This window comes from Eulemur rufifrons, chromosome 20, assembly GCF_041146395.1.
Source record: "Eulemur rufifrons isolate Redbay chromosome 20, OSU_ERuf_1, whole genome shotgun sequence".
NCBI classification, from domain to species: domain Eukaryota; kingdom Metazoa; phylum Chordata; class Mammalia; order Primates; family Lemuridae; genus Eulemur; species Eulemur rufifrons.
Window position 1 is genome coordinate 39,059,246 of NC_091002.1, and position 24,219 is coordinate 39,083,464.

Here is a 24,219-nt window from a genome sequence, read left to right on the forward strand (position 1 = left end):
CCAAGTTCAAATCTTGTCTCCACCACATAGTATTATAAAATGAGTGAACTTGGACATATAACTTAACTTTTGCCTCAGTTTCTTCATCTGTAAATGATGATAATAACTGTACCTTCATGAAGAACATACAATTAAATGATTTAGCATATACAAATTACTTAAAATTGTGCCTGGAAAGAAATAAGTACTATAGGGGTTTAACCAACCCTATTACTATTTTTGCTGTGCTTATTACATTCTTTCTAGTGTGCCAAGATCAGTTTCTTCTCTGCTATCAAAGAGCAATCCTTTTTTAATTCTTTGCTCTGATGGCTCAACCCTCTGTGGTTAAACATATGCAGAAGCTCTGATCCTTAAGTTTCTATGGTTTCTAGATGAACATGGGACTCACTATCAGGGGTCTAATCAGTGTGGGACCTTCGGCTTCATGGCTGGGTACCCAAGCACTCACTGTTCAACTCAACACCTAGTAATGCCCAGTCTTGGCCCTTGGGGTAGGTGGACTCAATGCTCTCAAGTATCAAGCACAAAATATAACATCAGTTGATACCAAGACTATCCTGCCTGCTCCTTGCTGCACCATGAAGACCGCTGGGCTGGGATTTCTTCTAGGGTTCTTCATCTTCTACTCACTGACTACCCCATTATTGGGTGGTGTTAAGAAACTTACTGAGAAGATGTGCGGAAAGCTCACAGGTATGAAGTTAAGACAGGAAATAAATTCAATGATCAATTATGAATGAGGGAGAAGATGTTGGAAAATAATGTGCTATCTAGGTGGTGCAGGAAGGTCCTCCTTCGTTCCTTGACTCAGGGCATTACTTACACCAAGGGTCCTATGGATATTTGACAAGAAAAAAAACAGGTATGATGCCTATATGTCCTTTCCAGATGGAGAGCTCTTTTATAGGAGGTCCAAAGGACAAGAAGTATTTTGAATTAGGGGTTTTGTGACAAATTTCAAAGATCCAAGACCATTCAAGGGTATGTATTTGGATGAAAGAGAAAGGGGCTTGGAGATTGAGCAAATTGAAGAATTTTCAATATCTGGGCTCTAGCACCTAGAGAACACTTGAACATAAGATTCCTGTTTAGAGGAGCTCACAATGAAAATGGGAAAGGCAGTGAGACTTTCTTCCATAGATAGTGTGTAGACTCAGCATCCACAAGAGGAGAAAGTGGCAGAGTCTACACCAGGGGGCAGATACTCCAAACTCTGGCCCTGTCATTTAGCAGATGTGTGCCCTTGGACAAGTCACTCAACCACTTATCATTTGCTTAGTCTCAGTTTTCCCATGTGTAAAATGAAGATCAGAAAAGTGCCTGCTGCTGAGGGTGTTTGTGAATATGAAATAAAACTATACCTGTGACTTTGCCTCAATAGTTTTACCAGAAAGTCAATTCCAGACTGGCTGCTTGTGTAGGGTAGGTAACAATTGCTGAGTTGCCAATACAATCATAATTGTGGCTGTTCCAACCACTTACTACCAAACTCTTAACAATAAAAACTGGGGGATTGCCTCCGGGAAAGCAAGAAGGGAAAAGATGACAGGGCATGAGGATGAACTAGCATTACCCCATCCGTGGTTATGATCTTGGTATGCATCCTGTTTTGAAGACAGTAGCAGGCACAGTTACCTGAATTTTGAGGTGTAAATAGTACAGTGAGTGTATAAAAACTAGGGCGTGAGCATTCTAAATTGTTAGTCCTAAGTGGGCAATTAAAAGATGAGAATGTGGAGAAGCAGAAGGGTACCGCACTTTAATAAATTGTAAGATGTGGGATGTAGGGGACCTCATCACCCTATACAAGCTAGTGGTGGAACCAGCCTTTCCACTGCTCACTACTTCTCCAAGACACTGCTCAAGATCACAACCTGGAGTTGTAATCGATTTGCACTATGCAAGGGCAACCTTGCCAAGTAACTCTAACTCCAAGAGAAAATCAGTTATCTTTCAGTGACCTTGACTATGGGAATGATTCCAGGCTAGCATGAGGAATTTTTAACCATCCATAAAGACAAGCCCTCCGGTTGCGTCCTAACCAAGTCCCCCTAACTCAATGGGAACTTCTCATGCAGATCCCTGTATTATGGAAATGAACTCTGGCAGCTGCTCCGAAATTCACTTTAGATATTTCTACAACAAAACCTCCAAAAAATGTCAAAGTTTTGTCTTCAGTGGCTGCGATGGCAACCTTAACAACTACATGCTTAAAATAGACTGTGAAGTAGCCTGTGTTGCAGAATACAAAATACGGTAAGATATCTAATCCTGTCCTTGGGCCTTTGGGGTTGGAAAAGAAGAGGTTCTGAGATCCCGATTGAGATAGAGAAAATTGATCAGGGGCTAACCCTGGTTTGGGGTGGGAAGAAGGGGGATTGTCCTAATTAAAAGGTTTGGCAGTTGGGTTGGCTCTCAGGATCATTCACTCATTTTGCAGTTAGGAAATCAAAGTCCAGAAAGAAAATAATAACCACCATCTATTGAACAATTACCATGTGCCTAGCACTGCACTAAGCAATGAACATATATTGATATAATTTAAAATTAAAATCATCCCAAGGTAGATGTGTGTCACTATTTTCATGTGACAGATGGGGAAACCAAGCTCACTAGAGGTAATCAAGCACCCCAAGGTCACATTATTCAATGGCATAGCAAGGTTTGCAACCAGATCTGACAACCACCCAGGTCTTGACCACCTTATATGCACATGATCACCCAAACCAAATCCTTGCACTCCCAGACCTTCAGACTCTCCAGAGCAGCATGCTGTTTTATACAACCAAGCTCCTCGCCCACACTGAGCCATTTCCCAGTCATTGGAACTAGAAGGCCAATGGAGCCTAACAGTGCTATGGCCAATTCCCAGTGGAGCCTAACAGTTTGGCCAATTCCCAGGACAGTGAGATGGAGAGTGGCCCTGGGAGTAACTCAGAAGCAGAACTTTCATTTTGCTGATTATATTCCTAGAATCTTTGCAGTGCCTGGCACATAAAAGGAAATGACTAAGTTCTGAGTGAATGAAAGAGTGAAAGAGAAAGCAAAGGAACAGGGGAAACATTCAAAGAGAAGGGCTCCTCTGGGCTTCCCCTGAGATAAAAACGAAAGGAAAACAAACACCACATGTACTCGCTATTAAATTGGAACTAACTGACGAGCACACATGTGCACAGAGGGAAGTAAACCTCAGTGGAAACCCACAGGGGCGGAGGGGCAGGTGATGGGCAAAAATCTACCTAACGGGTACAATGAACACTGCATGGGTGATGGGCACACTCATAACCCTGACTCGAGCATTACAAAAGAGATCCATGGAACCAAAAGCATTTGTACCCCTGTAATATTTTGAAATCATAATAACAAATAAATAACTAAACCACTTGGTAGACTCAAAAAACAAAAATGACTTACATTAATCCAGAGAGACGTTCCAAAACTTGTAAAACAGATCTGGATTTTTTTTTTTTTCTTTGCTTAAACAGGAAATCATGAGAGGACATGAACTCAAGGAACTGCTTGATGCACTATCTGAAATAAAGGTGCAAGAATTCAGATGAATTTTGAGAACTTTGTGATGTTTCCATAATCTTTGAAACTTCTATCAGTTTGCTATTTTCCTGGTCCTAGTTTTGTCTTTCCTGGAACATAACTGTATGACCATTAAAATGAAAGAGGCTTCATTTCAGCCCTGGCTCCTCTGAATTTTTCTCCTCTTTCCTTATTCAGACCTTCAGAGCCGAAATGTCACTGGTGTCATCTACCAGTCCCCCACTCACTCCTGTGCCGTTGCTCATATATGCACACTTAGTGTAACTTAATCTAAACTGTTTCCGGTTTGACAAGCTGAATTTGCACAAGTTTGTATCACCTTCCTTGTCCAGTCGAGCTGGTTAGTAGAACCAAAGTACCAAACCTGTGCTCCCTTTTGGTCTTGAAATCAAACATAACAACAAACCTCACACTTACATAAAATGAGCACTATCTGAATCCTGCGAGGAAATTCTGCAGTGTGTCAAATGGCAAGTTTCAGCATCAACCAACATATCTTAAATAAAACAGCAGGTAAAATGGAAAAGAGGGAATTTCATTTAATAAGCAAGGAAAAATAGGTAGCATATTTGTGCTATTTCTTGTTAGGCTTGTAGCTGGTTTTAATAACATCTCTCCTTCAACGAAAATTCCACATCCCTTCATCTTTGGCCAGAACTTCTATTGAGCTGGGTTCTTTACACACTGGGAAACTGAAATCAACAACCTAGACAGAAGAAATATGAGCTCATGGTGGGACTTCCTGGGTAGTTTTTTAGTCTTTCCATCTTTCAGGCTTTCATGCTTTCTAACTTCCATGAAATTTTACCACCAGAAGATGATGTACTATACACGTCCTAGGACTTCAGAGTTCCTTCAGTGAAGCATTAACCATATCCCCCTTTATCGCTGGGCTCATTCACTTTAGATTAAAAAAAAAAACACCTTTTCCTGTTTTACCGGGTGCATAAGAATTACCATTGAGGTCATAAGTAGCAGTGAAGGAAGCTGCGGCAACACAGCAAAAAGCCGCATAACTAGGAGTGAAATATGCCCAGAGTGAAATTGCTTGGTCCAGTACAGACCCCTTCTTCTCTCTAATGGAATGCTACTGGGTACATGGCTGCCTCAAACATTTCTCAAGAACTTTCGATTATTGGTTTTCTACCAGACAGAGCAGAAAATGCAATCACAAAAAATAAATAAATGAAGGAAAGGTAATGGCCTTTGTTGTTTCTGCGTCACATCTCTTTCAGCTAAAGTTTTGCATTCTGTGCCTTCCACTGAAATGGAACATCTCACTTTCTGCCCCTAGAGGCATGCAGTTCTGGACATCCACTGCCATATTTACACATGACCATAACGAGGCACTTCATGCAAAACCCAAGGTATCCAATATCCTGAAACATATTTGATTCAACTCAACATAGCCTAGATCCCCTCCCACTCAGTTCTGGCATGACCCAAGCTTCTCTCTTTTTTTTTTTTTTCCCCACTTTATTTATTTTAGAGACAGAGTCTCTGCTTCCCAGGCTGCATTCAAACTCCTGGGTTCAAGGGATGCCCCCTACTTCAGCCTTCCAAGTAGCTATACCAGGAGAGAGAAATGCTCACTCTGTTGGAACCATGGAGCACAACACTTCCAGATTCATTCCCAACTGGCTGAATAACACCTGCCAAAGAGAAATAAATATCAAGGATTTAGATTCTACTCTTCATCTGTGGGTCAAGTTTAAATACTTTTACATAAATTTACCATGAAAAACATAAAAGCATGAATCATATCCTATTTAGTCCCTTATACCCAGAACTCAGCACAAAGTATGGCATGGAGGTGTATCTGGTAATCGTGTATTGACCATATTAATAAAGTGGAACAGTATCAGAACTAAAACCCAGATATGCTGAAATGTAACTTCAATTTCTATAACTGAATTACACTTTGCTTTTGTAGCCAGGCTCCTTGAGATTTGAGTACCCCAAAACTTTTTAATGACTGAAATAATGTAAAATTTGACTAGGTCCTTGTTTACCTGCACGTGTTAACCACTAGCTTCCTGCCCAGCACCCTTCGTTCTAACAGTTATTAACTGCTGATGTACTGTGTATTTGTCAAAGAGGAGGAGATAACACCAGTGTCACAAGGACAATCTATGAGTTTGTTTTACAGAAGGAATGAATGCCCCTGAGAAGGGTGCGACTAGCTGCTGATGCCCAGAAGTCTGGTTATTCAAGGTGTCATCTGAGACTGAAAGCAACATAGACTTTCCCCTTTGGTACCCTGAAGTTCCCCCTCCCTTATCCCCCCACAATTTGATAACACAACAAGCAAGGAAACATAGGTAGCTTTATTTGTGCTATTCAGTATAAGGCTACAGCTGGTCTTTATGCCAACCCTCTTTCATGGTACACCATAGTTCCCTGCCTTCAACCAGGATCCCAGATAAGCTGGCATTTTCACCCTGAAGTGAATCAAACCTTCATTCCTGAGAATAAAAGATAGACCTGACTAGCCACTTCAAGTTTCTCTATTTCAGGTATTCTATCTTCTATTAAACTTTACTACTGAATATAGTAGTACAACTAAGTGCTCTAGGGATCCCATCTGTAAACTTCACTTTCCCTATGGTGACACAGTAACCCTGTTTTCCCTTGATAGTCAGGGTCAATCACTGTAGGCAATGCTGCAACCCATTTTTTGTCTGTTTTCCTAGCCACATAAACAGGTGACACTCTTAGCTCCCAATTCAACAGGAGCCCCTTCCCTTTAGCATTGCTTGATGGAAGTATTACTAAATTGCATACAAAACCCACTAAACTAATACTGGCCAATATTCCCCACATTGAGATCTTTCATGTTTTTGATGGTAATACTAATCTTGGTAATTTCCCAGAAATGTGACATTGCTTTGCATTTCTTATTTTGGCAGAGAGTGAGGAGAGACACTATACTAACCTCCATATGGACTTTCATGCCCCCTTACTATCCTTATTTCTAGTGTCAAATGTCAATGCCAAGAATTCTACCAATTGCCTTTGACATTCTTAATGCATAGTGGCTCTGGATATAATCAAGAGTTTGAGGACTGGCCGGGCGCGGTGGCTCACGCCTGTAATCCTAGCACTCTGGGAGGCCGAGGTGGGCGGATCGTTTGAGCTCAGGAGTTCGAGACCAGCCTGAGCAAGAGCGAGACCCCATCTCTACTAAAAATAGAAAGAAATTATATGGACAGCTAAAAATATATATAGAAAAAATTAGCCGGGCATGGTGGTGCATGCCTGTAGTCCCAGCTACTCAGGAGGCTGAGACAGGAGGATCGCTTGAACTCAGGAGTTTGAGGTTGCTGTGAGCTAGGCTGACGCCACGGCACTCACTCTAGCCTGGGCAACAGAGTGAGACTCTGTCTCAAAAAAAAAAAAAAAAAAAAGAGTTTGAGGACTAGTTGGACATACATAAGATCATTTTTATGCAGAATCATTTATACTATGCCCTACTTAATCTCTCACCCTAAACTGTGAAGCAAAGTTGTGATAGTTTCTAGAAACTTACAATACCTCAACCCATTATTCCATAGTACTTTATGAATTTCAGTAGTTCTTTTTCCCAGTATATATTCTCCAAAGAAAATGCAGTTTTTTCTTTAGGAAACATTTAGAAAACACATAGCACCCCATGCAGTTTGTGTTGTGACAGATATTTCCCTCAAACGCTTTAGAGGGGAGACTGCATGATCCAAAAGTAGATTGTACTGTAACAATGTGGAAATTATTTATTTTCCTTATTCTGACACATATGGTAGAAGTGTTGGTATCCTTCCCAAAGGGAAACAACAAAAGCTATTTTATGAGTGAAACATGCACAGACAGGTATATTGCTTTTTCAAAATGTATCTGAAATTACTTTTGTGAACTACAGTGATGTAAGTGACGTTAGGGATGTTTTCTTGTGCCTATGGCTCAATTTTTGTTTGTTTGTTTGTTTAAGACAGCATCTCACTCTGTTGCCGGGGCTAGAATGCAGTCGCCCAATCATAGCTCCCTGCCTGGAACCTCAAACTCCTGGGCTCAAAGGAGCCTCCCACCTCAGCCTTCCAAAGTTCTAGTATTACAGGCGTGAGCCACTGTGCCCAGCCTCAAATTTTTAAATACATTTTACATCTCATCTTTTACTTTGCTCTCTTCTGTTTTTGTGAAATTTTTTGGTTGATTAACAATAACTAATAAGTCCTGGGGGGAAAAAAGTCTAAGAAGAAATCACACAGTGTAACAGGCTGAATGGTGGCCACCAGAAAAAAAAAGTCCATGTCATAATCCCCAGAACTCGTGAATATGACCTTTTGGAAAGAGGGCTTCATAGATTTAATCAAGTTAAGGATCTCAGGATGAGATCATTAGGATTATATCCTAAATCTAATAACAATTGTCCTTATAGCAGACAGAAGAGAAGACACATAGGAGTAGGCTATGTAAAGATAGAAGCAGAGGCTGGGCACAGTGGCTCACACCTGTACTCCTAGCACTCTGGGAGGCCAAGGTGGGAGGATCATTTGAGGTCAAGGGTTCAAGATCAGCGTGAGCAAGAGTGAGACCCCCTCTCTACTAAAAATAGAAAAAATTAGCTAGGCGTGGTGGCATGCCTGTAGTCCCAGCTACTCTGGATGCTGAGGCAGGAGGATCACTTGAGCCCAGGAGTTTGAGATTGCAGTGAGCTGGGCTGACGCCACGGCACTCTAGCCCAGGCAACAGAGTGAGACTCTGTCTCAAAAAAAAAAAAAGATTCAGCAACATACAAAAAATATTATACACCATCCAGCAGAATTTATCCCAAGAATCCAAGGTTATTTGAACATGCATAGATCAATGTAATGCACCACATTAATATAACAAAGGACATAACCAACACAATCACCTCAATAGACACAGAAAAAACATTTGACAAAAAAATCCATCACCCTTTTGTGATAAAAACACTCATCAAACTAGGAATAGAATGGAACTTCCTCAACCTAAAAAGGACATCTATGGAAAACCCACAGATAACATAACACTTAGTGGTAGAAACCTGAAAATTTTCCCCCTAAAATCAGCAACAAAACTATTTCCTGGTAAATTTTTCATCTCCTCCATGTTTGAGTTCTATCCTTTTTACATTTCTATTATTGAAGAGGTTTATTTCTTATGTTTTTCTCAGCCACTCTCAGCAGTGTTTTTTCTATTTTAGTGGTGTTTTTAAAGTACAAACTTTTAATTTCATTTGGCAATTTTAGCATTTCTTTTTTTTAATTCGTTAATTTTAACTACTTTCTTCATCAGTTATCTGCTGCCCACTTTCTCTTGATTTATTTTGCTGTTTTTGTTCCAGCTTCTTAGTTCAAGGCTTAATTTACTTTCAAATTTTCACATTTATATATTAAAGCATTAATAATCATTTATTTACAACTGTTCATTATAGAGATGCTGATGGCCTGAGCTATAAGTGGTCATGATCCTAATTGTGGAGGAAAGAGGGGAGGCTGAGGTTCATCACTAGGGCTCTGAAAAACCATGGTCTTTCAAGCTACATGGCTGGGTACCCAAGAACTTACTGTTCTGCTCACTAGACTGATTCTGGACGCACCAGAACCCTGCCCAGGAACGGGTCCTGCAGAGATTAAATCAGAGATATGGGTTCAACTCCTCAAAAGAGAAGGTGCTCCACCCACAAGGTATAGTTTCAGCCTGGTCCAGGACTCTTCTATCTGCTGTCTGAAACACCATGAAGCCTGAATGGACCCACTTTTCTCTGTGGTTCCTCATCTTTTCCATGATCCTCCGCACACTTTCAGGGGAAATAATTCCTCTACCACTCAGAAAAGAATTGTGTGAAAGTGGACATCTTGGAGGTAAGGAAAAACAGGAAGGGCAAACCAGTAGAACACTGTAAAGGAGAAGGAGGTCTAGGCAGCCTGGGTGGTGTTGCTGCCAATAACCAGGATCGAGTCCCCTTTTTATTTCAAACCATATGGCTCTTCCCTCCATGGATTGGAGAAGGGGGAAGACAGAAAGTAGAAGACTCAAGTTTTTACCAAGGGATTTCAGTCCCAGAGAGTAGGGATTATGAAAATTGGATTGATGTCAGAGGTGTCCAAGAAATTCCTTTGTTGGGGTGCTGTGTGTGTGTGTGTGTGTGTGTATAAAATGAATTTCATTTCTATTCAGCACGTATGTATAGGACCACTGTGTTACCTTCCACTGATACAGAGATGCAGAGACCATCATTCACATGTGTAGGGCATTTCCATTCTACTTATTTAAATTCTGTAATTTGCTCTTGATTCAAATTATAATAAGCATGTAGGAAACACTCAGGAGAAAAGGGGGCAAATTCCCACTTGTGGATAAGGACTTAGTTGGACTTCAAGAAGACTGACAATATCGCCTTCTTTGCCTCCAACTTGGTCATCGTGGCTCCTGTTCTAACCACCTACCTCCATGGTCTCAGCCAAACCAGGTGAGTCTGGATGGGCAGGCAAAAAGGGGAGCTGGCTGTGGGCATTTTAAGCCTCTCCTTCAGGGGTAGGCGTAGAAGGTGAAAGGTCTTTATAGCTTATGTGTTTGCAGAAACTCTGGGCTGGAGGAAGGATGGGGAGTGAAAGTAGGGGCTTTGAGCTGTGTCCTTGCGGGAGTAGATGAGATGTTCAATTCCAGTGACATGGGCAGTGTATGGAGAGTTAGGAGATGGGACACGTTTACTGTGAAGGAGGAAGACTGTGAAGGCTGGAGGGAGCCTCAGGTCTTTCAGCTTTCGGCTCTAAGGTGGCACAGCTACCTTCTTGTCCTTCTCCAACAATTTCTCTGTGTCATTGACCCAGGCTATCGTCTAGAATCATTGCTCCATATCACATATACCATGAAATTTATGCTTAGGGAATTCTATCTTGTTCCCCAATGACAAAATCAGGTGGATTTACATAGGTTGATGAACTTTAGTAGTCTGAGCCCATGAGGAAAAGAGTGCCAACAGTGCAGCAGACAAGATCTGACTCTGGGATTCTCGTACACAGAATACTGCAACTATCCTCCAGTGGCGGGCGTCTGTAAGTTACGTTTGACCAGATTCTACTACAACATTTTAACATTTTTATGCGAGCCCTTCATATTCACTGGCTGTGGAGGCAACAGAAACAACTTTAAACAAAAATATATCTGTGAAGAATATTGTATTACTGAACGGTAAGTCTCTCAGTACCTCACCCCAACCGCAATGACACCAAAACTAGGGGTCATAGTTTTTCAGGAAAAAAAATGTGATAGGCTAGGGGAAATGAGCAAGGAGGAAAGAAATTATACCTAGGTTATGGATAGTCAGTCATAGGCATAAATTTCAATGTCTTGGATCACTTCGTTCAACAACACTCTTTTGAAATTGTAAAAATTAAAACCCAGCCAGGCAGAGTCATGGACTTGTAGTCCCAGCTACTCCAGAGGATGAGGCAGGAGGATCTCTTGAGCCCAGTGTTTGAGACCAGCCTAGGAAACATAGCAAGACCCTCATTTCAAATTAAAAATTCAAGCTCAGAGAGACTAATGCCTTGTCTGGATTTACTCAGGGGAAGGACATGGATCCCAGCTCTCCACTAGCATCTCAGTACTACCATGATGGCCTTTAGCACTTGGAGATCCTATCCAACACCTTATTGTCTAATAGTTAAAAGAAAAGCCACGGGAATGTCAGGGGAGCAGGGGAAGACAAGGATCATGGTTTGGTATCTATAGTGGATGGCTAAACAGTGGTCTTACACTCAAGAGCAAAGTCATTGCTTTATTAATTTGTATATCCTCAGAGTCTAGCACTATACTTGCTCATTAATATTTTATGAATAGATACATAGATTAGGAGGAATATTAGTATTAAATACAGCTGAGAAGTTATGCTGAGATGTTAAGGACCCAGTCGATGGGTCCATACCAATGAACATAGTAATCACTAAGTGTACTTTATTAACAGCGACAGAAATAAAGAACCACCGGTGGGTTAATATGGCAGAAGGAGAAAACAAGGAAAAAGGACTATTCTCTATGAAAAACTATGCCAAAATAATCTTGAATAAATAAATTGGACTATTTCTGGAAGATTTTTGAATTCAGAATTCTCTCTAATTTCCTTGCCCAAGTTTACCTTTCATACTGATTCATACAATTTTAACTGAAAATTTCCAGTATGTCATCTCTGGTCTAAATTCATTCATCTCTCCCATCCTAGATTCTTCCAACATAAACTACAAACGACCTCTCTGCGGGCACTAACTTATCCATGTAATGAATCAGTTTGTGTGAAGGTTACTATTACTGATATCTCCTTGGCATGACTTGCCAAAACTGAGTTTTTTCCTGCATTTTGTCACTGACTCCAATGAATTTCCATGTAAGAGACATCAAAGTAATAATCATTAAATTCTTTCACTTGCCCCAAGTCAGTGGGCACTCAACCCCCAACAATGCTCGTATTCTAGGGAAATGTCTCTGGTGTCCCAGGTGCCAGAAATATAGAAATTGTGACTTTACAGCTGGGAGCTACAAGTCTTGAACCAAGGTAAACTTCTACTATCGGATCATGGGGGCGGGTCACTCCCCCCTGCTCTGACTGCCCTGTTCATATTCTTATCAAGGACCAAGCCTCACAAACAAATCTATTGATATGAACAGCCCATACCAGTATTCTAAGGGCCATAAACAGTAGACTAAACTGTAGCCCAGGATGGAACCACTTGGTATTTTAGCTCAATCTCAACACCAGGACTATGGGCATAACCTTAGAGAAATCTTGGGAATTGGCAAAAAGTGTGGGTTAAAGATACCATGTAACCCCTCTCTCAGGAATTACTCCTATGCAAAAAAAGGACAAAGGAAACAAGAAGGTTCTGGTAGCCTCTAGATATTGGGTCAAAGTCTGGGACCCTAGACCATGCTGTGTCTAGATGAAACCTTGTTCTGGGGCCTTAATGTCACAGGGTATAACTTACCAGGTGCCCATTCATGGATTCTGAAGATTTTCCATCCTCTGATTATTGTGAAACACAGTGTTATACAAACAAGACTCAAGTGCAATTTGTTTGAAAATTCTTTCAAAACTATATTTGAGTCCAAAGAATTACTATAAGTAAAATACTCTCTGGAAACAAAGAATTGGAGACAATGACAATCCAAAGTTCATCCTAGTCTTAAGTTTTCATATTTCTTCTGGGCACTTGAGTAATTGCCCTAGTTTCCTTCTCACTCAATCCTAAATTTGCCTCTAAGACAAAGGTATGTGCGTGCTGTCTGTAGTGCTGAAGGAAGATTTTCACAAGAACCCACAAAGATCAGTAAGGCGCACAGGGCTGTACGTATTCTGCAGGCCTTCACACAGAACCACACACCCAAGGACTAACACCAGACATAAATCCACAAGAAGCCCAGGTGGGTTTCACATGAAATTCAAGTGACATATTTTGTGGAGACCATCACTGATAAAAGAGGAACAAATGTAAAACTAGGTCTTAGGGTACACACCAAAGACAGAATACTGACTCTAGTCCCTTCCCCTGAGTCATATCTGATCACTAGAGAAAATGAAAGGAAAAAAATTATATATGACAAAGAAATTAAAAGTCATTTAAGGCCGGGCATGGTGGCTCACACCTGTAATCCTAGCACTCTTGGAGGCCAAGGCGAGTGGATTGCTTGAGGTCAGGAGTTCAAAACCAGCCTGAGCGAGACCCTATCTCTACTAAAACTAGAAAAATTAGCCGGGCATGATGGCAGGCACCTGTAGTCCCAGCTACTCGGGAGGCTGAGGCAGGAGAATCACTTGAGCCCAGGAGTTTGAGATTGCCATGAGCTAGGGTGATGCCACAGCACTTGAGCCCAGGTGACAGAGCGAGACTCCATCTCAAAAAAAAAAAAAAAAAAAAAAAAGGTCATTTAAGAATGATTCTTTGGGGCCAGGCGTGGTGGCTCACGCCTGTAATCCTAGCACTCAGAGAGGCCGAGGAGGGAGGATCGCTCGAGGTTAGGAGTTCGAGACCAGCCTGAGCAAGAGCGAGACCCCGTCTCAACTAAAAAATAGAATGAAATTAACCGGACAACTAAAAATATATAGAAAAAATTACTCAGGCATGGTGGCGCATGCCTGTAGTCCCAGCTACTTGGGAGGCTGAGGCAGGAAGATTGCTTGAGCCCAGGAGTTTGAGGTTGCTGTGAGCTAGGCTGATGCCCCGGCACTCTAGCCCGGGCAACAGAGTGAGAATCTGTCTCAAAAAAAAAAAAAAAAAAAAAAGAATGATTCTTTGGCATTCCAAAGAATGATTCTTAATGCTTCTTCCATTCTGGTAACGTTTATCTGGGAGACATTGTCTATCACGTTGTATCGATGTTTCTCTCTCAAGGTCACAGGGTCAAATTCCTTGTGGAACTCAAGGTCAGGGAAAAGCTTCTCTCTATGAACTAACTGGAGAATGGGCAGGGAAACAACTTACTGGGCATTTAAGAATGATTCTTTGGGATTACAGGCACGCACCTGCAATCCCAGCTACTGGCTGGGGCAGGAGGATCACTTGAGCCCAGAAGTTCGAGGCCACAGTGAGCTATGATTGCACCACTACACTCTGGCCTGGGCAACAGAGTGAGACCTTGTCTCTAAAAAAAATTAAAATATTGCTCTGAATAAACACAGGTCCCTTGGCTCCCATCTTTGACCTACTGAATCAAAATATCTGGGGTGAGATTTGGGAATCTGCACAACATCCTGAATAAATTAAAAAAGAAAGAAAAAAAGAAACCATCAGCTCTAGAGAGCACGTACTGCAGAGGCTGAGGAGACAGGCGATGCCCAGTAAGTTGTTTCCCTGCCCGTTCTCAAGTTAGTTCATAGAGAGAAGCTTTTCCCTGACCTTGAGTTCCACATGGAATTTGACCCTGTGGCCTTGAGAGAGAAACATCGATACAACGTGATGGACAACATCCCCCAGATAAACGTTACCAGAACGGAAGAAGCATGCCGCATCAAATGAAAAAAGGGGGGCATAATGTTAGGTCTTAATGTATTAAGTGCAATTCAGCAGGGACCCAGGAACTCAGACAATAGATAGAAAACTTTTCCTTCAAATTCACTTCTGGAATGTCATTTTGTTTCTCTTCCCTGGAAATGGTCTATAACTTAAACTTCTGCTGCCCTCTGGTGGCTCTGAGAATAAAGTGCCCAGCAAAGAATTCTTTCCACTCCCATGAGAGCTTGCTCCTTCATTCTTAAATTTGTGGATCTGTGTGAAGCTGATCTTCTCTGCACCAATCCTCTTGACAAGAGGGCTTAACTTGGGTAGCGAAGGGAAGAAAGTCCTCAACTGAAAAGCAACCCCCTGCCGGGGTACATGCTGAGCCTCCCACCCTTCTCACACCACACACCTTACTTACCGATGACTTTATGCCCCACCAGAGAGAGCAGTGAGACCCAGACAGCAGCAGGGAGAAGCTGCAGGGGCCCATGGTGTTGCTGCGGCTGGGGGAACATAGGGAGTCAGAGATTTCTACAACTAGGTGGTCAAAGAGGGGGTGGAGAAGGGAGGAGCCGTGAGACCCACTGTCTCTGGTCAAAGAACAGCTCCTTGTCAGCCCACGCTGGAGGACTGGCCAGTGGCAGAGCCCCAGACATTCCTGCCCACTGTGAGGAAGCTGAGGATCAGGGAAGGGGAGGAGTGTGGCTTTTCAGCCTGGTCAGAGGCTAATTTCAGGATGCGAGGTTAGAGAGTAGGACCAGGGTCCACTGAGACCTGCTCCTCAGAACTAAGGCTGAAATGGACTTAAACTCTGAGGAGGGTTCCAACGGCTTCTTTGGTTTAGGGTACAGCTGTAGAGAAAGCTGCCCAGAAAGGCCTGGGGGAGGGGCAAGACCTGGAATGTGGCCCCATCTCAAACCTTGACCTTCAGCTCCAACACAACCCCAAGTTCAAATTTAACCCTTCAACATTCTCTCTCTCCCGCTCTCTCGACATTGCTACCTGTAGGCAGGTCGGCATCTCCCACCTGGACAGAGTGGGCTGCTCCAGATGAGAAGGGAAGCTCTGAGAGAGGCCCCTGTCCCATTGCCCACCCTGAGCCGTGCCTGGGGCTCACTCCTCCCTCTCCAGTCCCGCCCTCTCCACCCTGATAGAAAATCATCCTATAGTATTTTAAGGTGTTGTTTTTCATTGAAAGCTCTACACCATACTGATTTTTTTAAAACTACGTGCATGTATTATTAATATCTGGGGTTTTTTAATAAACAATGAAATGATAAGCAAAACAGTGGAAAGGGATCTGCCAAAATGTTCAGCAGTTCATCACACGGATACTGGCCCTTCCCTGCAACATGAGCCTGGGGCCACGGATGTCCCTGGGATGGTCACTGCGAGGCTCATGCCAGCTACTGTTTTCCAAGCAACACTGACATGTCTACTCAAAGAGATGACTGTTCTGAACCTAGAAGACACCAGAATTTCCCATGCCAGTGTGAAATCAGAGGCAAGGAAGCGGGCAGGACACAAAAACAAAGTAGTGATAGGAAATGGGGGGAGTCGTTTGTTTTAAAGTTATACCTCACCTTTTTCTATTAAAGCATTTGTATGATATTCAAGAGCACTGGTACCTACCTTTTTCCTTTTTATAAAAGCCCTGCCTACCTAGGGATCTCAATCCAAATTTAAAATGCATAAGCCCTTTGAGCCAGTAAACTGCCTACCCCAAAAGCATCCTTTCCTTTTTCCTTGCTAATGGCACATCAATTTCTATGTCCAAGTAGGCCCTTCCCCAAGCCCCAGGGATGAAGCATGATTAACCTAAGCCAGGTTTCCCATTACCGTTTGCAGATATTTGCTTTCTCAACCACCCTGAGGCAACTTCTGGGAAAAAAGTCATTAAAAGGAGAGTGTCATTTGAGGTAAAGGTCTTTTGCCACTGACCTCTACACACATCTTCTTCCTGCAGTGACATCTAGAGCTGCAGCAACCATCCTGTACCCACGAGGTGAGTAGCACAAGGACAAAAGCCAACACCTTGAGGTTGATGGAGAAGGAAGGAATGAGCCTGGTTGTCGGGGTCATGGTTGAGCTGCTGAGCCAGCCTCACCCTCCAATGTGAGAAAATTAAATGTCTCTATTGGCCAGGCCACCATGAGTTGGGTTTCCTATTACTTGCAGCCCAACAAATTCTTAATTGATACATTAAAGAATTACATTTATTCTTTCATTCATTCAACAAATATTTACTGAGTGAAAACAAATATGTTTTACCAGGCTCTACTTCAGAAACTGGACTTCTACTACTAAAAATTTACCCACATTTACCCGCAAACATAGGCCAAGATATATATGTACAAGGATATTAATGTCCAACAAGGCCAGGCATGGTGGCTCACACCTGTAATCCCAGTGCTTTGGGAGGCCAAGGTGGGAGGATCACTTGAGGCCAGGAATTCGAGACCGGCCTGAGCAACACAGCAAGACCCCATCTCTACAAAAAACTTTTTACATTAGCCAGGCATGATGGTACATGTCTGTAGTCCCAGCTACTGGGAAGCCTGAGGTGGGAGGATTGTTTGAGCCCAGAAGTTCAAGGCTGCAGTGAGCTATGATTGCGTCCCTATCCTTCATCCTGGGTGACAGAGTGAGTGAGACTCCGTCCCTAAAAAAAATTTTTTAAATAAAAATAAAAATAATTTAAATATCCAACAAGAAATGAGTAGTAAAATAAATTATCCCGGCCGGGCGTGGTGGCTCACGCCTGTAATCCTAGCACTCTGGGAGGCCGAGGCGGGTGGATCGCTCGAGGTCAGGAGTTCGAGACCAGCCTGAGCAAGAGCGAGACCCCGTCTCTACTAAAAATAGAAAGAAATTATATGGACAACTAAAATATATATATACAAAAAATTAGCCAGGCATGGTGGCGCATGCCTGTAGTCCCAGCTACTCGGGAGGCTGAGGCAGTAGGATCACTTAAGCCCAGGAGTTTGAGGTTGCTGTGAGCTAGACTGACACCACGGCACTCACTCTAGCCTGGGCAACAGAGCGAGACTCTGTCTCAAAAAAAAAAATTAAATAAATAAATAAATAAATAAATTATCCCTTTCATAGAATTATATTAAAAGAGTATATATGTAAAAGGAATAGGATTGATAAAATTTTTAAATAAATAAATAATAAAAGAATATATGTGATAACATGAAAAATCTCCAAGATATAGAATATAATCCATTTTGTGTACATAAAAAATAAATTTTAAAAATTGCCTTTCTCCCAAGAACCTAGGGATGTCCCTTCCCTACATAAAGATACCTGGAAGAGACAAATTGCTTGTCTTAGAGCCAAGGGCAGGCCCTCAAGGGAAAAGGTCCAAGGTGGGAACATTCCAGCAACCAACTCCTGTTCCACTCCCAACCCACGTTCTCCAATAAAAGAAGGAAGTTCGGCAGGCCCAGAAAGAAGGACTGACTCCCGTCCCCACCCCGGGACTTGAGAAAGACATCTATGGCAAATCACCCGCAGTTCAGCTTCTACCCCCTCTCCCCTGGCCACACCTAACCAATATCCATTTTCAGTGTTCTCAGAAAGAATGGGTTACCCATCCTTCCTAAATATGTAAGTGTCACAATCCTACAGCCCCACTCAGACCTCCTAGCTGTCCTGTCTCATCCCAGCCCTCAAACAGCACAGACCAGAGAGTCAGCACCAGCTTTTATTGGGGAAGAGAAGCACCACACACCCGCTGCCCAATCCTAAGGCTGTTTCCTATGTCGCAGGCAGCAGCAGGAGAAAAAGCAGAGCAGAAAGGGCCGTGAGTGCTCCTGAGAGTGTCACAAGCCCCAGGATGTCACCCTCTCTTGGTCGCCAGGACAGGCCCCCTGGAGTTACCAAAGAAGCTCCGGACAAATCAGTACAGCTAGGGCACTGGGAACTCTGCAAGCAGAAGAAATATCAAGTCAACTGTGCCCTCCTTGCTCCAGCTACTCGACATGTGTTCTTTCCCCTCCACTCTAGAGAAGCTTGCCATATATTGCTCTCAAAAGCCTTAAATGGCTCCCTTCTTCCTAGACAATACAATCCAAATAGGCATTGAAGATTTTTATTCAGTTGTCAACCTTGTATCTCCTGTTATAAAAAACAGGAGATATATCTTTTCCTTTACTCACTCTCCCCTGATCTCCCACTCCCTAAACATGTCACATACATTCCCACCCTCTGTGCTCTTGCTAACAATCACCAGATTACCTGTCTGGCACATTCTCTGTGCTATCTTCACTTTGACACATCTGCCTAGCCTTTAGGGATCAAATGCCATCTCTATCAGAAAGACTTTCCCAGGGAGCCACACCCACCCTGAACTTCTGTAAGCCCATACTGTTTGTATGAGGGTTCTAATCTGTGACGTTGAATCTTTCTCTCCAAATAGACTCTTCTTGACCTTCAAAAGTCCTCTTCCCGGCCGGGCGTGGTGGCTCACGCCTGTAATCCTAGCACTCTGGGAGGCCGAGGTGGGCGGATTGTTTCAGCTCAGGAGTTCGAGACCAGCCTGAGCAAGAGCAAGACCCCATCTCTACTAAAAATAGAAAGAAATTATATGGACAGCTAAAAATATATATAGAAAAAATTAGCCGGGCATGGTGGTGCATGCCTGTAGTCCCAGCTACTCGGGAGGCTGAGACAGGAGGATCGCTTGAGCTCAGGAGTTTGAGGTTGCTGTGAGCTAGGCTGACGCCACGGCACTCACTCTAGCCTGGGCAACAGAGTGAGACTCTGTCTCAAAAAAAAAAAAAAGTCCTCTTCCCAGCACCTAAGCCAGTGCTTTGCACATAGCAGTTAATAATAATGGACTATACTCACCTAATTCAGAATCAGACCTGATGGTCCAGTTGGGGTTCATGGTCAGTTTGGGTGGCGGGACTGGCGAGACACAGAAGCGGCCACAGCCTGCCTTGCAACACTTTTCCCCAGCTTGACAGTTCTCATCCATCATGCAGCTGACAATGCACAAGCCAACCAGAACTTTCGGACAATCACCACCCCACCCTGCAGGAAAAACAGGCACTGGTATAGGGACAGGATGTAGGCTCCACTTTCTCCAAGTTCCCATCCAGAACATCTAGAACTTAGACACAAAGGCTCCAGGTGAATCAAGCCCTGACCCTAACTAGACCTTAGCCAAACTGGCAGGAAAACCATGAAGCTGGAGGATCTGAGAATCTGTAGGGACCCAAGAGACCTCTAAGCCAAGAGTTTTCAAATAGTGTTCCAAAGGGAGTTCACTAGAGGTAACTGAGGGGTTAGTAGCCCTGCAGGTTTAGGGATGGGGCTGGGTGGGGTGCAGAATGGGCAAGTCTCCCAGACCACCACCCTCTCCCCCTATGCTTAGGCTTCACGGTGTCACTTCCTCAGGGAGGTCTTCTCTGCCACCCCGATGAGCTTGGTGCTCCTGCCTTGTGCACCTGTGGCACCCTGCATGCCTCCTCTCATCTAACTTTATCATAATTCATTATTTAATTGTCTATCTTCCCTGATAGACTAAAGTTATATAAGGACAAGAGTCTGTCCCGACCACCTTGAGCATTGCCTTGGAATCTAAAGGGGGATTAAGATAACATCTGGCTCAATAATTCTTCAGTGGAGTTCCATAGTACCTGGCACAAAAGCAGCATTCAAAAATATATTTTTTTTTAATTGAAGAAACAAAGGAATTAGAACAGGAATGCTTTTATCTGTTATATATATGCTGCTTCCAACTAAGCTTTCATTTAGGGTAGGGGGAAAGCTTTGTGCTAAAAAAAACTAGGTCTGAAAACTAGTGATCTTGGGCAACTCCTTCATTTTACAGATGAAGAGACTTGGGCTCAACAAGAGGGACTTGTTTATTCAAGATCACAGAGCAAATCTGCAGCAGAATCAAGAGCAGAAGCCACGTTGTCTGTTGTCCAGCCTAGGGGTCTTTCCTGCTGCCCCACGCTGCCTTCCTCCTGCATTTTTCAATGCCAATGTGGGCCCCTTGGCCCTAGGGGGAGGGGCTGCTCTGGGTTGGGGGACTAGTGGAATAGGAAGGATGAGAATTCTGGCCCCTCCCAGGAAGGGAAAGAGAGGGCGCCATGGGTGGCTCCCTAATGGGACTCAGAAAGTGCTGGAGGACTTCATCCCACAAGAGCAAACATACCTCCCTTAATGTCTCCACGGCAGACGTGGCCACAGCCAGTGCTGCAGCATTTATGCCCCTGAGGACAGGACGTGTCCCCATCGCACAGCTCCTCACACGGAAGGGGGTCAGCAGGACATTCACCACCAAACGCTGCCATAGAATCAAAGCATTAGAGCCCAGAAGTGCACCAGAATATGAAATACATTTTTCATTGTGTCCAATGTGTACGTTAAGATTTTTTTTTTTTTTTTTTGAGACAGAGTCTCCCTCTGTTGCCCAGGCTAGAGTGCCAAGGCATCAGCCTAGCTCACAGCAACCTCAAACTCCTGGGCTCAAGCAATCCTCCTGCTTCAGCCTCCCGAGTAGCTGGGACTACAGGCATGTGCCACCATGCCCAGCTAATTTATATATATATATATATTTTTTTTTTTTTTTTTAGCTGTCCAAATTTCTTTCTATTTTTAGTAGAGACGGGGGTCTCGCTCTTGCTCAGGCTGGTCTCGAACTCCTGACCTTGAGCTATCCTCCCGCCTTGGCCTCCCAGAGTGATAGGATTACAGGCGCGAGCCACTACACCCGGCCGAGGACTTCTTGTTATGTGAGAAAAACAAACCCCTATATAGTTAATTTTCTGTTGTGTACAGCCAAGCACATTCCTGATGTGCCCCTCCATCAGCCCTATGAAGATAATGAGACTCAGAGAAGGATCTTGCCCAGAATTACAGAGTGAGTCAGCGGCAAAGCAAGACAAAACTCAACCTCTTGATCTGTAATGAAGTAGTCTTTCTACCATTACTATCTCATCCTTAAAACATGCAGGCAGCTGGCCAGGTCCTCAGGAGCAGACACACCCAAAGCAGGCCACATCCAAACCAGACTAACTCACCATGACTCATTTATCTCAGTGTTTATTTCAAGTTTTTTAAATGGAGAGAAATGTGACAGACAATTAAGAGTGTTGTGGAAAACCACAGCAGTACTGGCCCAGTGCCTCTGAGCAGCATGTGATCTTGGGGTGGCTGGCCAAGCCTCAAGAAATGGGGAATGGAAGCCAAGTGTACTCCAAGGACCTTCAGTCCCTCCAAACATTCCTAATCCAAAATATCTCTACACCCACCTTCCCCTTCTACCAGACAACTACTAACACACATCTACACTACTAAACAACTAGCCCTTTTGCAGATAGAGAGAGACAGAGAAAGGTTAGGAGCTCTAGGGAAAAGCTAGAACCTCTAGTAAACCCAGCAGGAAGTCCTATCTCCTTGTCCAGGAGGGTAAAGAAGGACCTACCCCGGCTGTCCCGAGACTTCATTCATCCGGTCTTATCCTACAGAGATGATCATCTCCACAAACAAGCAACCTCGCTCTGGGAGAAGGCAGGGGATGACTTCTCCTTTAGTCACTTTCTGTTACTGTTAGCCAGTGACCCCCAATGACAGCTCACCATGTTCTCCTGCCGTTGCCCAGGATGCCAGGGACCCGAGAGCAAGAAGTGCCTTCAGAAGGGAGAGGCAGCTTAACATCATGATGATGCTGAGAACTGAGATGAGAGTTCAGGTCAGGCCAGAGGTATACACCTTGCCCGGTGTATCAACCAAGGAAAGGGCAGGACGGGGGATTGCCCTAAACCCAGTCCCAAAGTCTCCCCTTCCACAATATTCCCCAAGAATGTTTTCTCCTAACAAGAAGAGTGATTGGCTGCTGGTGTGTGGGAAAATTCCTAGCACTACCAAAGGGCACACGTGATGGGTGATCAAATTCTGTAATGGAATATACACAACACTCCTGGACAGTCTGAGGAACCTGAGGAACCTGTTGGGGTAGCTGGGAAAATGAGGGAATGCCCATTGGATAAAGGATCAAAAAGAGCCCTAAAGGGTGTTGGAAGGATACAGCTGCAGCCAAAATGATAGAGGGAAGGACTAGAGACATGTTTTAAGAAGAAAATAGCCAATAAAATAACAAAAGCATAATAACATTGTGGCTCCTGTTCATCCTAGCAACCTAGAAAAGACAGAATGGAACAGACCACTTACAAACTATCAAAAAAAAACTACAGAAAAGCAATATTTGAGTTTGTTCAAAACTAATACAAATGGACCAAAAACCTACATCTTGGTGCCTCTAGCCCACACAGGCCATTCTTGGAATGGCTAGTTGGCAGAATCCAAGAGAACAGTTGCTGTGACTCAGTCTTGCCCATATACACGCTCTTTATTTTTTTTTTCTGTTTCTTATTTTTATCTTTCCTGTTCGTGTCTTTAGTCAGCCATGATACCTAATGGTGTCCATTGGCACTGCCTAGCCCTGTGGAGTTAAAGAGCCGGGGATATTCAAGGCAAAAGGTAAAAACCTCCTTTATAGCCAAAGAGTTTGGTGCCAAGAAGTTGCCCTTACTGTTATAAGGCTGATGTTGGAGAATGGAGATGATTAACGTTTGCTGATGACCTAATATGTGCTTTATACACAATATTTATTTTAATCCTCACAGTAATCTTGCAGAGGTAAGAAAACTGATTCAGAGGGGCTAAAAAAAAATGTCATAAGTGGTGGCCACTGGAATTTCATAATAGTAAGGACAGATAGTAATGGTTTTTTTTGTTTGTTTTTTTTTTTGCTTTTTTTTGAGACAGAGTCTCACTCTGTTGCCCGGGCTAGAGTGAGTGCCGTGGCGTCAGCCTAGCTCACAGCAACCTCAAACTCCTGGGCTCAAGCAATCCTCCTGCCTCAGCCTCCCGAGTAGCTGGGACTATGGGCATGCACCACCATGACCAGCTAATTTTTTCTATATATATTTTTAGTTGGCCAGATCATTTCTTTCTATTTTTAGTAGAGACGAGGTCTCGCTCTTGCTCAGGCTGGTCTCGAACTCCTGACCTCAAGCGATTCACCCGCCTCGGCCTCCCAGAGTGCTAGGATTACAGGCGTGAGCCACCGCGCCCGGCCGATAGTAATGTTTAAGAATTTACTGGTGCCACCATTTTAAGCACTTTACATGAATTAACTCACTTAATCCTCACTGCAACCCCAAAAGCTATATGCTATTATCACCATTTTACAATTGCGGAAACTGAGGCACAGAAAGTTTATGAAACGTGTGTTACACAGCTAGTAAGTGGTTGAACAACGGCAAGCAGTCCGTCTCCACAGCCAATGGTCTTAACCACCCTACCATACCATACCAGATTTGAACCCAGATCTTTCTAACTGCAAGACTCATGCACTTTCTACCACTTCATATTGTGACCTGGTAAGAGTAACGTTCTCTACCACCCACAAATGGATCCAGTTCTATTCAGGGATGTCTCACCTCCGAGACAGAGCTAAGGGGACCTCTGGGGAAATCCACAGTTGTCTGAAGGCATCAGAATGAAGGCTGGGTCTTTGCTGGTGGACTTTCCCAGCCCCAAGGAGCTGAGCCTCTCTCCTCAGACGGGTGAGTCTGGGAGGAGCTGGGGGGTGCAGGGGCTGCACATCATTCTGATGCCTCCAGACACAAGAGGCAGCCCCTGGGAT

General features: G+C 43.6%; 2 protein-coding genes across 2 annotated transcripts; one reads left to right on the forward strand and one right to left on the reverse strand.

Annotated features, from left to right (window-relative positions):
* Window positions 1–581: 581 nt before the first annotated feature.
* On the forward strand, window positions 582–18,466 carry SPINT4 (serine peptidase inhibitor, Kunitz type 4). Its single transcript, XM_069495779.1, has 3 exons — window positions 582–696; window positions 2,082–2,259; window positions 18,415–18,466. The coding sequence occupies exons 1-3, from the start codon at window positions 582–584 to the stop codon at window positions 18,464–18,466; spliced, it is 345 nt and encodes a 114-aa protein (XP_069351880.1).
* Window positions 18,463–22,229, reverse strand: WFDC3 (WAP four-disulfide core domain 3). The gene is made up of 4 exons (XM_069495780.1): window positions 22,148–22,229; window positions 20,722–20,862; window positions 19,404–19,589; window positions 18,463–18,479 (listed from the first exon to the last, which is right to left on the reverse strand). Exons 1-4 carry the CDS (start codon window positions 22,227–22,229, stop codon window positions 18,463–18,465), a joined length of 426 nt encoding a protein of 141 aa, XP_069351881.1.
* Window positions 22,230–24,219: the final 1,990 nt, after the last annotated feature.